General features: G+C 43.7%; 1 protein-coding gene across 2 annotated transcripts; it reads left to right on the forward strand.

Annotated features, from left to right (window-relative positions):
- Positions 1 to 1,649: 1,649 nt before the first annotated feature.
- On the forward strand, positions 1,650 to 17,689 carry LOC103186895 (linker for activation of T cells family member 2). 2 transcript variants are annotated; one of them, XM_007906156.2, is made up of 13 exons: positions 1,650 to 1,838; positions 7,118 to 7,236; positions 9,298 to 9,343; positions 9,887 to 9,930; positions 10,553 to 10,598; positions 11,614 to 11,657; positions 12,534 to 12,572; positions 13,839 to 13,869; positions 14,434 to 14,489; positions 15,334 to 15,378; positions 15,708 to 15,767; positions 15,961 to 16,090; positions 17,201 to 17,689. In XM_007906156.2, exons 2-12 carry the CDS (start codon positions 7,140 to 7,142, stop codon positions 16,077 to 16,079), a joined length of 627 nt encoding a protein of 208 aa, XP_007904347.1. In that variant the 5' UTR covers positions 1,650 to 1,838; positions 7,118 to 7,139; the 3' UTR covers positions 16,080 to 16,090; positions 17,201 to 17,689. The 2 variants fall into 2 exon arrangements, with proteins under 2 accessions (XP_007904347.1, XP_042194645.1); XM_042338711.1 differs by having other exon boundaries at positions 1,809 to 1,838; positions 12,540 to 12,572.
- Positions 17,690 to 18,076: the final 387 nt, after the last annotated feature.

Consider the following 18,076-nt stretch of genomic DNA (forward strand, 5'->3'; position numbering starts at 1 on the left):
CCCACCATCAACTCCCCCCTAAGTAATTTGCAAATACTGTTTAAATTCTGGGATGCTGTAATAATGTAAATTGGTTCCCGCCGTGCTTTCAGTTTTAGAAAGTTTCAGGATTCCATTTATTCCCAGGTCAGAAAGGAGACCACCCCCCTTCCCCCCACCCTCAGGTCTTCTCACTTGCAAGGCGAGTGCTGACAATATTAACAATAATATTAACAATCAATACCTTTGCATTTCTTACAGCGCCTTATTACACTGCTGAGATATTTCAACGTGCTTCACAGGATAAGATGTGGATAAAGTGGAATAACTTGTGTGTATTTTGTGGGCTTTCACTTAACAAACAGAAACTGAAAATCATTTTCTCTTTAGGGACAGGATTCAAAACATACATACTAATCTATCTGCGTATAAAAATGTCACCTTATGTTCTGTGTTGGAATTCACTCTGAACAAAGCCTGGCAACTCAACAGCAAAAGACCCTTGAGTGAAGAGTCCGCCCACACTCCTCACCCGTACAAATACACCCCCATTTAGTTGTGAGTTACCGAGTGCATCATGCGAAAACACTGACGAAAAGCTTGTTTACTTGGGCTGTGGTAAACGTGGAAAATATTGACATTAGTTAATAACCAATTGTTATTCTATGTGCAACTTTGGCAGGATTTTCCATTAGACAATAAAGTGAAGCAATTTCAAATTCCGTCTGCTGCAAAGGTTACTTACAATGTTATATTTAGAAAAGCGCCTTTCAGAGAACAAACTCCTTTTCCACTCATATCTACAGACATTGAAATTACAGCCGGGGGGTGGGGGGGTCATTTGGCTCAGTTCTATGATGGTGTCAGCTCTAACTCCCTGCTCTCTCTCTCTCTGTCCTCTTCAAATATGCATCCAATTCACTAATAATTTGCTCCTACATTGTAAAATGTTAGAGCTGCTATTTACGATGGAGACGGTGTGGGTTTTGTAATGGACTTTGCAAACACGGGTTTCCATTCCCAACCTTTCAGAGCACACACGAACCTTGCATTTATTTTCCTCTGTCTGGCATCACACTGACATGTTGTTCTGTCCTGGCATTTGAGAGGAAGCTTTCGAAAGGTCTTTTGTGGGGGATGTGGGGAAACAAAAACAACTTGCATTTACACAGCGTCCCAGAGCGCTTGACAGTGGCGGAGCACGATGTCGAGCCGGGGGGAGGGGGGAGGTGACCATAGGCACGGTCAAATAGGAAGGTCTTCAGGCACGACCTGAAGATGGGGAAGGAAGGGGCAAGGCGGAGGGAGAGAGGAAGAGAGTTCCTGAGTTGGAATGAGTTCGAAAAAGGAGATTTCTTTTTTTAAAAGGGCAAAACCGAGCAGTGGCACAGACCAGATTTCTATATGTCGTTTTGATGCCAGCTTGATTCCAGAGACCACCCTCCCCACCAACCTCACCAAGGCAGAAAGCAACGCATTTTAAGTGCAATGTTATCCTAAACTCCAAAGGATCCAGCAAATTTTCGCCCCTGGATTAAATGTCGAAAGCTAAAGTTTGCAGGTTTAAGAGTCCCACACGAACAGACGAGTTATCTACCACACCCTTGTATAAAGTATTTCTGTACATATGCTTAAGAAGCAGCAGATGAACATCATTAGAGTGGGAGCAGAGAGGAAACCCAGTGTTCTCAGTTTCTGCCTGGTGAGTGACAGCCCATCAGAGTAAGAGCATGCAGAGCGGATGTGGTACTGGGTTTCTGTTAAAGAGCGGAAACAAAGCACAAATATTTTCACGTTCAGTCTTTCCCTGACACCAGAGCCACGATGAGGAGGAGAGGAAGAGACTCCTGAGGTAGTAGGTGAGTGAGAACCTCATTGTATCTAAGATTATAGTATTTTAGAGACTAACCCAGACCAACAACAACAATTTGCATATATATATATATATATATATAGCGTCTTGGAGCGTAATACAGACTAATGTACAAATAAACACAGATGAACATAAGACTAATTGTTCTTTCATTTTATATCATCATCGAGATGTCTCAAAGTGTTTCACGTGATTTTACTGTAAAGTCTAGTGACTGTAGACACACAATTTGCACACGTCCCACACACAGCCTTGAAAGTGAATAATCCTTGTATTTTGATATAGTGCTTTTGGTGTCTTCTAGACGTCTCAAAGCACTTCACAGAATATACTGAATATTCATATAATATATGAATTAACTGTATATTTGTGGGCAAAACACGGCAGCCAGTTGTGCACAGCAGTGTCCCACAAACAGCCGCTGGTTGAGTGACCAAATTATTATTACTTTTTGTGAAGGATTATTATGCTCGGAAAAGCGATCCGCCAAACGACTAACAACCGGGTTCCTACTTACTGCTATGTGAACAGAGGCGTGTGCAATAAGGAAACTTGCCCGACATTTCGCCCTGCCGCGAATAGAACCCAGGTCTCTCATTTATGAGGTGAGTGCTCTAACCACTGAGCTACAGGACTCCAGTGAATGACCACTATCTGACAAACTAATATCCACAGACACAACTAATGATCCCAAACTGAGATTGACATGAAAGTTGAAACACAACTCCCCCTTCTCTTTAAATGATAATCAAACATGTTAAAAATGGCTCCCTAACATAGGGCTGTTCATGAGGCTCAGAATCGAGCTTCTGTTGTGACTTATGATGGTCTCAAACTGTCAGACGATCTCAGTTTCTCTTCTGCTATCATTTTGATGTAACAAGGCCCCCACAGGATCCAGGGATTTGAATCATTAATAGTGAAAGTCCTGTGTTCCAATTGCTCTGTCAAATATAAAGATTATCGTTAAGCGGCTTTAAAAAATGGATAATTGAAGCGCTGAAATCCTGGGAGAGTTCATGGACAATGTTCTTGACATAATTTGTTTTCAGCCTGGCTCAGTCGGTAGCACTCTAACCTCTGAGTCAAAAGTTTGTGGGATCAAGCCCCACATTGGGGACTTTGAACTCACATAGTCTAGATGGACACTCCAGCGCAGTGAGGTGAGCCCTGCAATGTCGAAGGCGCAGTGCTTCAGATGGCACGTTAACCCGAGGTCCCATTTTGGTGGAAGTTATTGTCCTGGCTAACAATCCCCCGATAAAACCAGTTATTCACTTTGTGGCTGTTTGATGGTTTGTTCGACCGTCACCTCCTCCCTCCCACCGGTTCGGCGTCAGACTCCAAGACACTGCCCCGCGTGAACGGCACAATATAATTGCAAGTTGTTGTTGTTGTTGTTTGCTGCCGCTTTTGTCTACAAAACTCATAGCCACTGCACTTTACAATGAATCCTGTGAAGCACTTTGAGACACTCTCCTGCCTTCAAAATCGCTGTATCAAATGTAAGGGACTATTACTATCTTAATTCAGGAAACTGACACAACACGTGTCGGGGACAGAGAAAGGACACAGACGGAATCAGAGAATTTTACAGCGAAAGAGGAGCCTGTTTGGCGTGTCTATCCTGCACTATCTCCCTCTTTCTCTCCCTCTCTCTCTCTCCCTCTCTCGTCTCTCCCTCTCCCCTCGTTTGAATCCCATTCACCGGCCTCTTTACCTTCACTTCCTTTTGCTCGCGTTACAAAAAACAGTTATTACAATTGGAACAACAACAACAACAAGTAGCATTTATATAATGACCTTTATGCTGGATAGCGTCTTGGAGTGCTTGAACGTGGCGGAGTTTGATGCCGAGCCGGGGAGAAAGGCGAGGTGACCGTAGATACGGTCAAGCAAGTTCTAAAAAAAATTAATCCTTGCATTTGATATAGCGCCTTATCACGTCGTTGAGAGGTCTCAAAGCACTTTACAGAATATATTGTAGAGTGTAGTGACTGTGTACTTTGTGGGCAAACGTTCTTTCTACGTTGAGGGCAGTCTGCTTTCCTCCTGTAATGGAGCCACTTTGAGTAGGACTGTAGAAAGTCCAGGAATAATAGTACTACTACTAATAATCCTCGCATTTGATATAGCGCCTTATCACATCTCTGATAAGATTGTGTGTCATCGCGTCTTCGAGACGTTTCAAAGCGCTTCACAGAATATATTGTAAAGTGGATTGACTGTTTATTTTGTGAGCCAAATGCTGCAGCCAACTGCGCTCAATTTTTTTTTTGACCCAGTATCTCGAAAACAGTCACGGATTGAGTGACCACATTTTTGTTTTGGTGGGATTATTACCCCCGCAAAGCAATCCACCAATTGACCACCAACCAAGTTCCTACTTACCGTTAGGTAAACAGTGGCGTGTCGAGTAAGCAAACTTGCCTACGGTTTCGTCCTGTCCAGGAATCAAACCTGGGTTCTCTCGTTGCAAGGCAAGCATGCTAACCACTACACTATGGGACTCCACAAGAATCAATTGTCCCAGAGTCACTCCCTGTTCGATGCCAAGGGACTGAACTCAGTCCAGGGACAGCAGTGTGACTTAGAATTGTTGTTAGTGACCCAGGACAAACATATCAGCCAGGATTTCCCTCTCCTGATTGATGCCAATGATGGAAAGTGACCAGACTGCAGAGCTCGCTGTTCCGAGAAGTGTGTGTGGGAGGTGGGGGAGGTGCAGAGAGGCCAAGGAAGAAGACAGCAAGTCAAGCTAATGAAGATACAAGGCCCCCTCTGAAACAAAATGGTGGCTACAGACACAATCAGTGGTGGGTGGAACACGTTGATCACATGAAAGCTTCAGGTGACAAAGTCCCTTCAGTCCCATTTGATCTCATCCTTCCAGAATATTCGCCCAATGTTTTCCTCTGAGACAGGTATTTATGTAGGTGAAGAGCCCCATCTTACCTATTTGCACCTTACAGCCACTCTAACACTGGGGAGCAGCCGAGCAGGTGCTTTCCAAAGCCTCTAAGGGCCCCCAAAGGCTTCTTTTATGTTGTGGTCAACAAATGTGTACCGAGTGCTCTGAGCAAAAGCTGACCAGAGTGTCTTTACACGAGTCGCAGCTTCCCTCTGAGCATTCAAAGGTTTATTCTGGTGCACGGGGCTGAGGCTCAAACTCATTGGGCCAAGAGTACAGGCCAGAGCTCAGCTGCGTTCAGCCTGAATCAGGACGAATGAGAGGCATCACGTAGCTATCAGAGAGGTTGAGAGCTCACGCTCCAACGGTAACCTTAACCTTTGGAGGCGTCTCTTTTATAAAGATTTCTTTGATGTGTTCTCTGATAATACAGCGGTGTGTTATTTTAATAATGATAAAATAACTCTCTCTCCTTTCATTTGAATCCCATTCACCGGCCTCTTTACCTTCACTTCCTTTTGCTCGCGTTACAAAAAACAGTTATTACAATTGGAACAACAACAACAAGTAGCATTTATATAATGACCTTTATGCTGTATAGCGTCTTGGAGTGCTTGAACGTGGCGGAGTTTGATGCCGAGCCGGGGAGAAAGGCGAGGTGACCGTAGATACGGTCAAGCAAGTTCTAAAAAAAATTAATCCTTGCATTTGATATAGCGCCTTATCACGTCGTTGAGACGTCTCAAAGCACTTTACAGAATATATTGTAGAGTGAAATGATGGTGTACTTTGTGGGCAAAGGTTCTTTCTATGTTGGGGGCAGTCTTCTGTCTTCCTCCTGTAATGGAGCCACTTTGAGTAGGACTGTAGAAAGTCCAGGAATAATAGTACTACTAATAATAATCCTTGCATTTGATATAGCGCCTTATCACATCTCTGATAAGATTGTGTGTCATCGCGTCTTCGAGACGTCTCAAAGCGCTTCACAGAATATATTGTAAAGTGGATTGACTGTTTATTTTGTGAGCCAAATGCTGCAGCCAATTGCGCACAGCAGTGTCTCAAAAACGGTCACGGATTGAGTGACCACATTTTTGTTTTGGTGGGATTATTACCCCCGGAAAGCAATCCACCAATCGACTAACAACCGGGTTCCTATTTACCGTTAGCTAAACAGTGGCGTGTAGAGTAAGTAAACTTGCCTACGGTTTCCTTGCATTTGATATTGCGCTTTATCAGGTCTTCAAGACATCTCAAAGCGCTTAAACCATCAGTAGTACATTAAGGTAGATATAACACTTACATTTGATATAGGGTCTTTTACATCGGGAAGATGTCTTAAAGAGCTTCACAGGATGTACGTGATAGTGTAGCGATTGTGTATCGTGTAGGCGAATGCAGCAGGTAATTTGCGCACAGCGACGTCTCACAAACAACTGCGAAGGGAGTGAATAAATTTGCCTGAGTGGAATTGTTGGCCAGGACAATGAGAGAGAGAAACTCGCTTCTCTTTTCAAATGGGATCTTTAACGTCCACCTGAAAAGGGCACAGACAGTTTGTCTCGTCCAAAAGATGGCATCTCCAACAATAGATAACGAGTCTCAAAATCCCTGGACGTGAAGCTTGAACCCACAACCTTCTGACTCAGAGAGGCGAGGCGGCTGCCAACAGAGCCAGGGTGACACATATTACTTACAACTTGATCTTTTATCAGTAAAATGAAGTCTCTTTGTGTGATGATTTTTGAACCCTCGCCTGAAGCGATGTGTCACCACAATAAAAAAGAGACCTGCAGAAGTCAATGGAACGTTCTTCTGATAAGGGTGAAGAGCGGATTTTATTTTAGTTTGTGAGAAATACTTTCTCTCTCGTACCCTAGAGTTTACCCTTACATGTGGAGTCTTGTAGTACAGTGGTTAGAGCGCTCGCCTCACAAGCGAGAGGATCCGGGTTCAATTGCCAGGGCAGGGCTAAACTTTAGGCAAGTTTCCTTACTCCACACGCCTCTGTTTACTGGCAGTTTGTAGGAACCTGGTTATCAGTCAATTGGTGGATCGCTTTATGGGGGTAATAATCCGTTCAAAAAAAAGAAATTAGGTCACTCAATCCATGACTGTTTGTTTGTGCACAATTGTCTGCCACGTTTTGCCCACAAAATATACAGTCAATTCACTTTACGTGAAGTGCTTTGAAATGTCTCCATGACGCATTAAGGCGCTCTATCAAATGCAGGGTTTATTCTTCTTGTTAATAAGGATTATTATTATTATTACCCATGACTTTCACATCAGGAGGACATCTCAAAGCACCTCACACACCCTGTGTATGACTGTGTTGTATTATATATTTGCAGCTTTCCATTTCCAGATCTGGTCATGTATCAGGGACAGTTGTGGTGGGGAATTCTCTCCGTGCTCCCCCTAGGGATCCTCGTGACGCTCTGTGCAAGGTGCAGACGAACCAGGGGTCGCAGTAAGTACCGGCTTCATTGTGTTGCATGTTGGCTAGCACTTGCCAGGGCAGCTCAATCAGTAGCTCTCTCTCACCTCTGCGCCTGGAGGTTGTGGGTTAAATACCCACTGAAGCTCAGGTCATGAACTCACTGTCGAGCGCAGTGGTGGCCAACCTTTTTGGTCGTCCAACAAAATACATTTTCTTGATTGAATATTTCTTGATTTATGCATCAATCGATTAATATTCAATGAAAAAACCTGGAAAAACAACATTGATTGAAAGCGGAGATTACTTACCGAGATTACTGCCAGCCTGCAAGCCTTGGGTTGGCAACCACTGGTCTCATGCAGTGCTGGGTGGTTGAGACGTTAAACCGAGGTCCCGTCTGTGCCTGTTCGGGTGGACCCTAAAGATCCTGCATCGACAACAACTTACATTTTTATAGCAGCGCCCCTCAGGCAGGATAGCGTCCCAGAGCGCATTGACAGTGCCGGAGCCAGGAGCGGAGGCAGTGGGTAGTGGGTTGGGGAATAAACAGTGTCCCCATTTCCATCAGTATCGAAAATGAGAAGGGGATTCCTCTCTTGGTGTTAATCATTCATTGCAGTTTGTGGTGCCACGCTTGCCTACAGAAAGAGTCGCTACACGTATCACTAATTATTGTCAAGCTCTTGAGAGATGTTTGGATGTGATAAGGTGCTATAAAAATGCAAGTTCTTTCCTTTGTCAAAATTCACTGTGTGTGCGTTTGTGTATTCACGCAAAAATAGTTATGAGAAGGCAGCCTCCCCGACCTACTGCAAACTCTGTTGCTTAATGTAAGAGATGCTATTGCTTTGGTGGGCGAGTGGGTTTTAAAACGGTAACATATCCGCTGGGCCAGACAGGAAGACCTGAGCGGTTTGCTAGTTATCTAAACTTTGAGGCTCATCCACTTTGCAAGTGAGAGGACATGGGTTCGATTCCCAGTCGGGGCGAAACCTCAGGCAACTTTCCGGTTGTTAGTCAATTGGCGGATCACTTTCTGGGGTAATAATCCCTCCCGCCGCTCAAATAAATTTGGTCATTGCTTGTGGGATACTGCTGTACGCAATTGTCTGCCGCGTTTCGCCCACAGAATATACAGTCAAACTACTTTACAGTATATTCTGTGAAGGGTTTTGAGACGTCTCAATGACATGATAGGGAGCCCTATCAAATGCAAGGAATAATATTATTATATTCTAAAGCTACCAGTGTCACTGTGCCTGATGGCTCGGGAAGCTGCTACATCCACTGAATGTGGTATGTGCAAGTGTTGGAGTTCCTCTGAAGCGTGGGTTTGTGTAAGCCGATCAGAGGGGCTTTTATCTGAGCCCTCAGCAGTGTTCTAAGGCTGTGGTGGTGCAAGCTCTACCGGAAGCCAGGAAGGTTCTGCACTAAATGTGGTGGTTTAGCATTAAGCCGGTTAGCCTGACCTGCTAACACACTGGGCCCTGGATGCAGTTTTTTTTTATTAAAGTGAAAGAACGTTCAACGCTAAAGATAAAATTCCCTACAAACTGTCAGAGGTGGTGGCTGCGTCTGTCGCTGTGCGGTTTGTTCTGTCTGGAACCTCGGGTGTTTGAGATCAACCACAGGAACCCCGAGCGACAGCAACGCAATGCAATCCTTCCAATTGTTGCGGCTCCTTATCCCGTTAGGATAGGACATCTCCCGGCGTTTCACAAGATTTTACTGTAAAGTGCAGTGAATGTGCATTATTCAGAGAGTATTTTGTTGTAATTTATTAATAATAATCCTTGCATTTGATATAGCGCCTGATCACGTCAGAGACATCTCAAAGCGCTTCAGAGAATATACTCTAAAGTAAATTGACTGTGTATTTTGTGGGAGGAATAGTGCCATGGGATCTCTAACATCTATCTGAACAGGCACACACTTGCACGCTGTTTGGCTCATTGCCACTTTACCAGAGTCTACAGTGCAGCAGCGAAGGGGAAACCACGACTTGTGTGTGTGATATGCTTGCAAATTATTTTTGAAAATGAAATCCGATCAAGCTTCAGTCTTTAAAGGTGTCAAATGTAACATCCACAGCTGTGATCCGAGAGGAGACTAGGAGGAAAGGGCGCAGCGTTCACGGGTAAGCAGAACCCCCAACTTTTCAGACTATCAAGAATAGCTCAAAGACGTCCTCCGGATCGGTAAGGCTGGGTGAAGCCAGGACGCTGAACTCATTTAAGAAAGCTCAGTGGCAATTGGGAAAACCGTAAAGCGGGGATATTTCTTTGGAGGGGGGGGGGGAGAGAGAGAGACCAAATTGGCTAAAGAACTTTCTTCACTGCTGTGCCAAACAATTCGCTTTTCACACAGCGAGTTGTTGGGATCTGGAATGCATTGCCTGGAATGGTGGTGGAAGCTGATTCGATAATAACTTTTAAGAGAGAAATAGATAATTATTTGGGGAGGACAAGTTTGTAGGGCTATGGGGAGAGAGCGGGGGAGTGGGATTCATTTGGATAGCTCTTTTCAAAGAGCCGGCACGGACACAATGGGCCGAATGGCCTCCTTCTATGATTCTGTGAAGGGGTTTGCAGGCAACATTTCACAGGAATTTGCTACACATTCGAAGACTGAAATCATACAGGAAGACTGAGATTTTTACCATTCTGTCTGCTCTTTTTAGGAATGAAGATAAGAAACAATTTGAAGTGGTCAGATCATACACAGGTAAATCATCAAAGCCATTGAGATTGAGTCAGCAGTGTTTCTTACAACAAAGCTGCATTGTGGGGTGGGTTTATGATAGATTCGATGGGAATTGGATGTCTAGAGTTAAGAAAGTACTTTCGGTCAAATTTGTTTTTGTGTTGGTTGAAGCTCATACAAGGCTGAGAATATGTATCAGGTTTTTGACTGTGGAAAGAGATATCTCAAGAGGGGACAATTCAAAGGTGTATGAAAAGGGATTGAGAAAGTAAACAACAACAACAAATTACATTTATACAGTGCTTTCATGTCGGAAGGACGTCCCAAGGCCCCGGACAGTTAAGGATTTTGAGACAGGCCTTGAAGGGATTGAGAAAGTAAAGCCAGAACATTGGGTTCAGATGTACACTGAGGCAGTGGGGACAGACTGCACAGGTCCAGTGCTGTGAAGGGCAATGTGTAGGACAGACAACAGGAAGTATTTTTTAATACAGAGGAAATCAATCATTGGAACCAGACGTGATCAGGCACTACATCAAATGCAAGAATTATTATTATTGTTGTACAACAACTGAATAATCCTGTTTGCATTGGTTTCATTTGTGTTTAATGTGGCTAAAATGTTGCCTGTTGCTTTGCTCAGTGACAAGACAGGATCACGGACCGAGGCCGCCAGCACCACTGCCAGAGTAAGCAACGCTTCCCAAACTCGGGTCCCGCAATCAACGCTCGAGAGAAAAAAAAACGGACATCAGTTGATCTTAACTAAAATAGAGACAGAAATCCTTGGTAGATGCATGTTGGAGGGTCTGTGTTGGTCTGGAACCTTTCTCCATTCCCACTACTAGTAGTTTTTTTTGCTGCTGGCTCATAAGAACATAACAAATGCTGGACAAAAAAAAGACCAAAGTCTATCTAGTTCGCCTTCCACCTTCCTGGCTTCTAAGTCGCATGAGCATATGTCCAGAACGACCTATGTACCATATCCTATAATGTTATTTTGGGAGGCTCATAGTCTGGAATTGGTCTGTGATGAACCTCTGGGAGATTGTACAAGGCCCTTGCTATACTTAAGATTGGCTCCAGTCTCCCTCTGGCACTCACTGGCCTCAGGCAACTGTCTGCTTCATCTCAGAGGAATTTAGGAGCAGGGAAAAAAGCTGCTCATCTCATCAAGCCCGTTCCGTCAATCATTCCGCCTAACTGCCTACTGTAGCCTCCCAGTGCCTGGACAGACCTATCTCCCCTGCTCTACATGGACCAACAGACGTTAAAACATCCCCCCCATCCCCCCATAAAAGTTATGTATCCACCTATCTGACCCTGATCAAACTTCAACAGTCCTTGTTTCATTTCCTGTGTTACTGTGTCAGATCGTGTTTGTGGGATGTGATAAATGAGTCCAATTCAGCTGTGGTTTCCTCTCGGCCCCTGTATCACTCCCTCTTGGCTGGGCACGGCTTCACCCCAGGTCTTCTCTTCTCTCTGTTTGTTTAGTATCAGACCCCAAGTGTCCACTACTCAATCACATCAGAGCCGTAGCAGTGAGTGTGAACGCAAGGCAGGGGAGGGGTGGGGGAGTGGGAGGGGTGGCGAGGGAGAGTATCACAGGCAGACCCCAACCTGTCCTCACCCAATATCAATGATGCAGAATCTGTGTACGTTTCTCAGTCATTAAATAAAGTATCTTTTCATCTCTTTCAGGACTACGACTATCTCAACTATTTCGGAATTCACCGTTCATCCCGGTTTGTACAAAATAGCTTCAAAATCCCTCAATGAAGGGCTGGCTGTAGGTTGATGATTTGGGTTCAGTAGTAGCACTCTGGCCTCTGAGACACAAGGTTGTGGGTTCAAGCCCCCACGTCAGGACCTGGAATCACACAGTCTAAGCTGAAGCTCCAATGCAGAGTTGAGAGGTTGTTGCATTGTCGGAGGTGCCGTCCTGTGGATTAGACGTTAGACAAGGTTCCGCCTGCCTGTTCCGGTGATCGGTGATGATCCCATGGCACTATTTGAAAAGAGAAGAGAGTTTCTCTCTCCCACTGTCCTGGCCAATAATCCCCCAAATACAACTGGTCACTCACTTCATGGCTGTTTGTGAGACCTTGCTGTATGCAAATTGGCTGTCGTTTTGCACACAAAATACTGTCAATCCACTTTAGTATATCTTGTGAAGTGCTTTGAGACGCCTTAATGATGTGATAAGGTGCTATATCAAATTCAAGGATTATTTTTATTTATAAATTTATCAATTTTTGTAACAAAAAGGCTTTGTGTTAAGACATTGAGACCCTCTTGTCAGATCCTGTTGCTTGTCTTGGATTTAATTTACAATTAGAGCTCAGTAAAGCAAAATGTCTGGAAGTGTAAGTGTTATAAAAATAGTTGCATTTGATATAGCGCCTTCGAGACGTCTCAAAGTGCTTCACAGAATATATTATAAAGTGAATTGACTGTATACTTTGTGGGTGAAATACAGCAGCCAATTGCGCACAGCAGCGTCCCACAGATGTGAATTGAGTGACCAATTTTTGAATTATTTATTTAATTTTTAAAAGGGATTATTACTATCATTAAGTGTTCCTGCTCACTGGCATTAACCAAATTCCCTTTATCACCAGGAGTAGATATTTCACCAAACTACGAGAACATACTAATTGGTAAGTGAAATAACTCTTTAAACTTGCGATCTACCTGAACTGGAGTCCAGAGCAGGTCTATATCAACAAGCATTATGCACAGCAAAAGTATAGTCTTTGATGAGAGAAGACTCCATGGGACATAGAATCATCATAGAATCATAGATTACAGCACAGAAGGAGGCCATTCAGCCCATCGTGTCTGTGGCGCTCTTTGAAAAGAGCTATCCAATGCAATCCCACTCCCCCGCTCTCCCCCCATAGCCATACAAACCTGTCCTTCCCAAATAATTATCTACTTCTCTCTTAAGAGCTATTATCAAATCGGCTTCCACTGCTCTTTCAGGAAATGCATTGCAGATCCGAACAACTCGCTGTGTAAAAAAATTTCTCCTCACTTGCCCTCGGTTTCTTTTAACAACTATTTTAAAACGGTGTCCTCGGGTTACCGACCCACCCGCCAGTGGAAATAGTTTCTCCTTGTTCACCCTATCGAATCCCCTCATAATTTTGAAACTTATATTGAAGTCACCTCTTAACCTTCTCTACTCCAAGGAGAATAATCCTCGCTTCTCTACCTCTCCTGATAACTGAAGTCCCTCATTCCTAGTACCATCCTAGTAATTCTCCTCTCCAATGCCTTGACATCCTTCCTAAAGTGCGGTGCCCAGAACTGAACACAGTCTCTCACTGAGGCCTAACCAGTGTTTTATATAAAGGTTCATCATAACTTCCTGACTTTTGTATTCAATGCCCCTATTTATAAAGCTTACTGTATGCTTTTTTGACAGCTTTATCTACCTGTCCTGCCATCTTCAAATAATTACTTGTATGACCCCCAGGTCTCTCTGCCCCTTCACCCCCTTTAAGATTGTACCATCAGCTTATATTGCCTCTCCTCATTCTTCCTCACAAAATGCATCACTTCGCATTTCTTCACATTAAACTTCATCTGCCACGTGTCGGCCCATTTTACCAGTCTTTGGCCATTTGCAGTCTGCTACTATCCTCCTCACTGTTTACTACTTTTCCTAGCTTAGAATCATGGAGGGGAGAAAACCATGGTTTAGGAGTTGGGATATGTTCTATTGCTTTAACCTGATGATCTTTGAGGATTGTAGAGCCTCTGTACATATCAATATGTGCGTGTGACTTTAAATAGAAAATTCACACCATCCAGATGTAGAGATTGAGCTGGGACCTGGACTGTGGTCTGCTTGGCAGGAAACAGGCCTCATTTCAACTAAGAAATCGCTCACCGTTAATGAAAAATCCCCTCTTTTACAGGAAATGAACTCGATCTGGAAGAGACCTATGTGTAAGTTACTCTTGAGTTTCTCTGCGAGGGAGAGAGGAGACAGCGGCGGAGATTCTCGTGGAGTATAAACACTGGCACGGATTAGTTGGGCCGAATGGATTGTTTCTCTGTTGTATAGTTTATGTAAATCTCCTCTTACAAAATATGTTTAAGGGATTGTTTCAGGTATGAGAGCACAGTAATGTCCAAGCAAATCAGATACAGACTACAATACCATAGGGGAAGGGAGGAGTCCAAAGAAGGATAGGTTCAGAAAAATGGACAATAAAGTTAGTATTTTGGATATTTACTTGGGCAGAACCTTTCTTCCATTATTAACTCTCAGCAGCAGCACAGAAATACAGTGCTAGCAAGAGGTCAGTTTAAGGCCAAGGTGAACACAGTTGACTATCTCATATCTAATATAAAAATGCTCACTGGGAACAAGCCAATTAATTTGTAATGAGAGTGACATGGGATGGTCAGTGGTAGTGACAGAAGGACTTAGTCTATACCGTCACAATAAGTATTCTTGGATTCACTTCTCACTCTGCTAATCTAACGTTTGTGTTTTATTCCTCACAGGAATCCCATCGCCTCAGATTATGGTTTCCCTCAGAAATGTTTTCATCCTTCAGATGGTGAGTAGTGTCCCTGTGTGACCTTGCCACTCCCTACCTAGGTGGCTGTCCTCTGCCTCCCTCTCCTGCTCACCCTCTCCCTTCTGTGCATTCCTTGCCCCAACATTGGCAGCCGAATGAGTCATTGTGCCTCCACCACTGGAACTCCCTCCTTCAACTCCTCCAACATGCACCCGCCAACCCCCACAAATTATTCTTTAAAGTCTCCTGAAAACCTACCTCTTTGACTACATTTGTGACCATACTTTGAGATGTGACCCTAGGTGAAATGCATTCTGTAAATGCAAGTTCTTGCATCATTGACCTCAAAAGAATGCTCTCAGCTGACAGTGTAGCTACCTTTTAGCAGCATGAACTATTATTCCGTTCCCTCTTTATCAAGATTTTGAGATCTGACTTGGGGGATGGGGACTGTTTAGGAAGCAGACATCCTTCTCCAGCATTGTGGGTTTGGTGCTATACTTAAGAAACTGAGCCCCAGGACATCACTGACTCCATGAAAGGAACGAGCAGTAGGGTATGTGTCAGAAAAGAACAGACCCTCAGGATTCGAAACTTGAAAGTGAAAAATCAAGACACTGTGTGATGAAATTGGGAAACAATTGGGCATCAACAAAATCAGCTGTGAAAATGGGGATCGGTTGACCTCTGGGGGGCGGGGGGGAGATGGTCAAAAGGCCGTCTTTTCTCAAAACTCTCGTAGAGCATTCTTGCCGTTCTTATGCATTTAATATTATTGCAGTAAATGTACAGCCCGTAAAGGGATAACAACTGTTGCTACAAACTCGTATTTAACGGGAATGATTGGTAACTTGCCTATTTCTTTGATTTTTTTTGTGTGCAGAGGATGCAAATGATTATGAAAACCTGTCAGAGAGCCGGACATCATGTAAGTGTGAGCACGGAATGTGGAGTTCCGTAGCTTTGTGGGTTAGAGCATTTACCCTGTTCTTAGTTGATTAGCGGATCATCGTTCTGGGGGTAGTAATCCCTTCAAAAGATAATCTTAATTTGGTCACTGAATCCACGACTGTTTGTGGGACACTGCTGTGCACAATTGGCTGCCACATTTCGCCCATCAAATATATTCAGTTTACTTCACAGTATATTTTGTGAAGCGCTTTGAGACATCTCAAAGTGATAAGGCGCGATATCAAATACAAGGGGATTATTAATATCGTTATAATGCACTGACAGACTTTTCTCTTGAATTTGTAGTGGCAAACTACGGAAATGCCGTTTACATCGAGCGATGGAAACATCCCCCGGATGACAAAGGTAAATGCTCTTTGGGTTAATTTCTTTTTGCCATCATAAAGTAGATCACGGGGTGTCAAGCACTCCGGGACTCTACTCTGTGTGAAGGGCGCTTTATAAATGCAAGTGGCGGTTGTTTTGGGCTTCATAAATTGCTGAAGTCTCAAATGAACCAGGTGGTATCTCAAGCACTAAGGTTCTTCCTTTTACCCAGACTTGTGCAACACAAAACCTCAGTCACAGATTCATGGCAGCTCTTTAGCCAAGGCGGATGGTGACGAGGATGATGATGATGACGACGAGCCTGACTACGTCAACACTGTTCCTTGCTAGCACAGCTATAGGTAAGAAAGCCAATTTGTTTCAGCCAGACTAGAACCAACATGCATTGCTGCCAACCTGTAGCCTTAAATTTAACACTACAGTAAACCTGTTCTTACAAATCTTTCTGAGAGACTTGGGCTGAGTGTGCTGGGAGGAAGTGCATGACTTTGGGGAACTGAGAAAAATCATACACAAGAGAGGGAAAGGGAATGAGATAATCTCAAGTAAATAGAAGACATTGATTTTAACAAGATTTCTGTAGGTTATTGGTTAGAGCACTCGTCTCACATTCCCAGGCAGGGCAAAACTTTAGGCACGTTTCCTTACTCCACACGCTTCTGTTTACCTAGCAGTAAGTAGGAACCCGGTTGTAAAATCGATTGGTGGATCACTTTCCAAAGGGGTAAGAATTACTTAAAATAAATCAAAATAATTTGGTCACTCAATCCACGACTGTTTATATACAATACATTCTGTGAAGTGCTTTGAGACGTTTCAACAACATAAGGCACTATATCAAGTGCAAGGATTATTATTATTATCATCTTGTTGGACCATTTGTTGGCAAATGCAGCAGCTGCTCACATTCACTAACTGTATCCAATGTGTGCAATTACTTTTTCTATTCCTGACTGTACCCACATGGCTGGGTCTATTACAAGCAATAGATTACTAACTCATTCATGCTTTCCAATAAGTGGAACCATTCCCCTTTGAAGTACTGAACCACCCAAACATGTAAATTCAGGGTTCACCTTATCCGATGCAGTTACAATCAAGAGACCCAGTAATATATTAATGTCACTGGTTAAACCTTTCCCCAAAACCCTTTCCACCCCAATACCCTTTTCCAATAGTGTCATTCTTCAGACAAATTTTAGATGGTTGGATGGACATTTGTGCTCCAAACCTTTACGCTTCACACTCATGAGAATGTGTTTTAGCTGTTGAATGATTTTGGGGGGGGGGGGGGGGGGGGGAAGAGAAAAGAGAGATAGAGAAGCATCATTTGTGATGAATCAGCATGGAGATGAGGGTTGGGAACCGGTACATCATCAAATAGTGAGTTTGCCCGTCTTGAACAGGAAAGCACTGGCATTAAACCTTTACTCTCTTTTAAATAATTACAGAAATTTCAATGGAATCTGAAACAGACTTCACTCAGCCACACACTGTGAAGGAAGAGTAAATGCTCCGGGAGACTGCGGACTATCAACAAAAGATAATCTGCTAGCTTTTGGAGAATCTCTTCATTTTTCTCCCAGCACAAGGCATTTTACACGTAGCTTCGATGGTCAATTTGTTGGTTTGAGTAAGTGAACCTGCAAAGCTCCCCCCTCCAACCGGCCAGGACAAGGGAGCTATTGCAAGGGAGACATTGTTCAGCTATTGCACCACAATGAAAGATTCATGATGCATCTTGGCAACTTCAACACACTCATTGAGCTTTGAAAACTCCATGTTCAGATAAATTGTTCAAACAATGACCAGCAGAAACACACAATTAGTGCCAACCCCACAGCTATACTAGCCCCTAATGATTCAGCTTCAACCGGGTCAATGTATTTGGTACAGGTGGAGTCCTGTAGCTCAGTGGTTAGAGCACTCGCTTTGCAAGTGAGAGACCTGAGTTCAATTCCAGGCAGAGGGCGAAACCTTGGGCAAGTTTCCTTACTCCACACAGAGCCTAATAATAATCCCTCCAAAACCAAAAACAATAATAAATTGGTCATTTTCAATCTACGACTGTTTGTGGGACATTGCTGTGCGCAATTGGCTGCCGCATTCGCCCACAAATATAGTCAATTCACTTTACAGTGTATTCTGTGAAGCTCTTTGAGACGTCCTCCCAATGTGAAAAAGCGCTATATCAAATGCAAGGATTATTATTATTATTTAGGGTACGGCATGACTCTTGTCCTCAAGAGCATCTCCACTAGGATTCCCCCNTCACCACCCAAAGAAAATTGTGTGAAAGTTAACTCTTGAACTTAACCAAAAACTTA

This window comes from Callorhinchus milii, unplaced genomic scaffold (assembly GCF_018977255.1).
Source record: "Callorhinchus milii isolate IMCB2004 unplaced genomic scaffold, IMCB_Cmil_1.0 Scaffold10, whole genome shotgun sequence".
Taxonomy (NCBI): Eukaryota; Metazoa; Chordata; class Chondrichthyes; order Chimaeriformes; family Callorhinchidae; genus Callorhinchus; species Callorhinchus milii.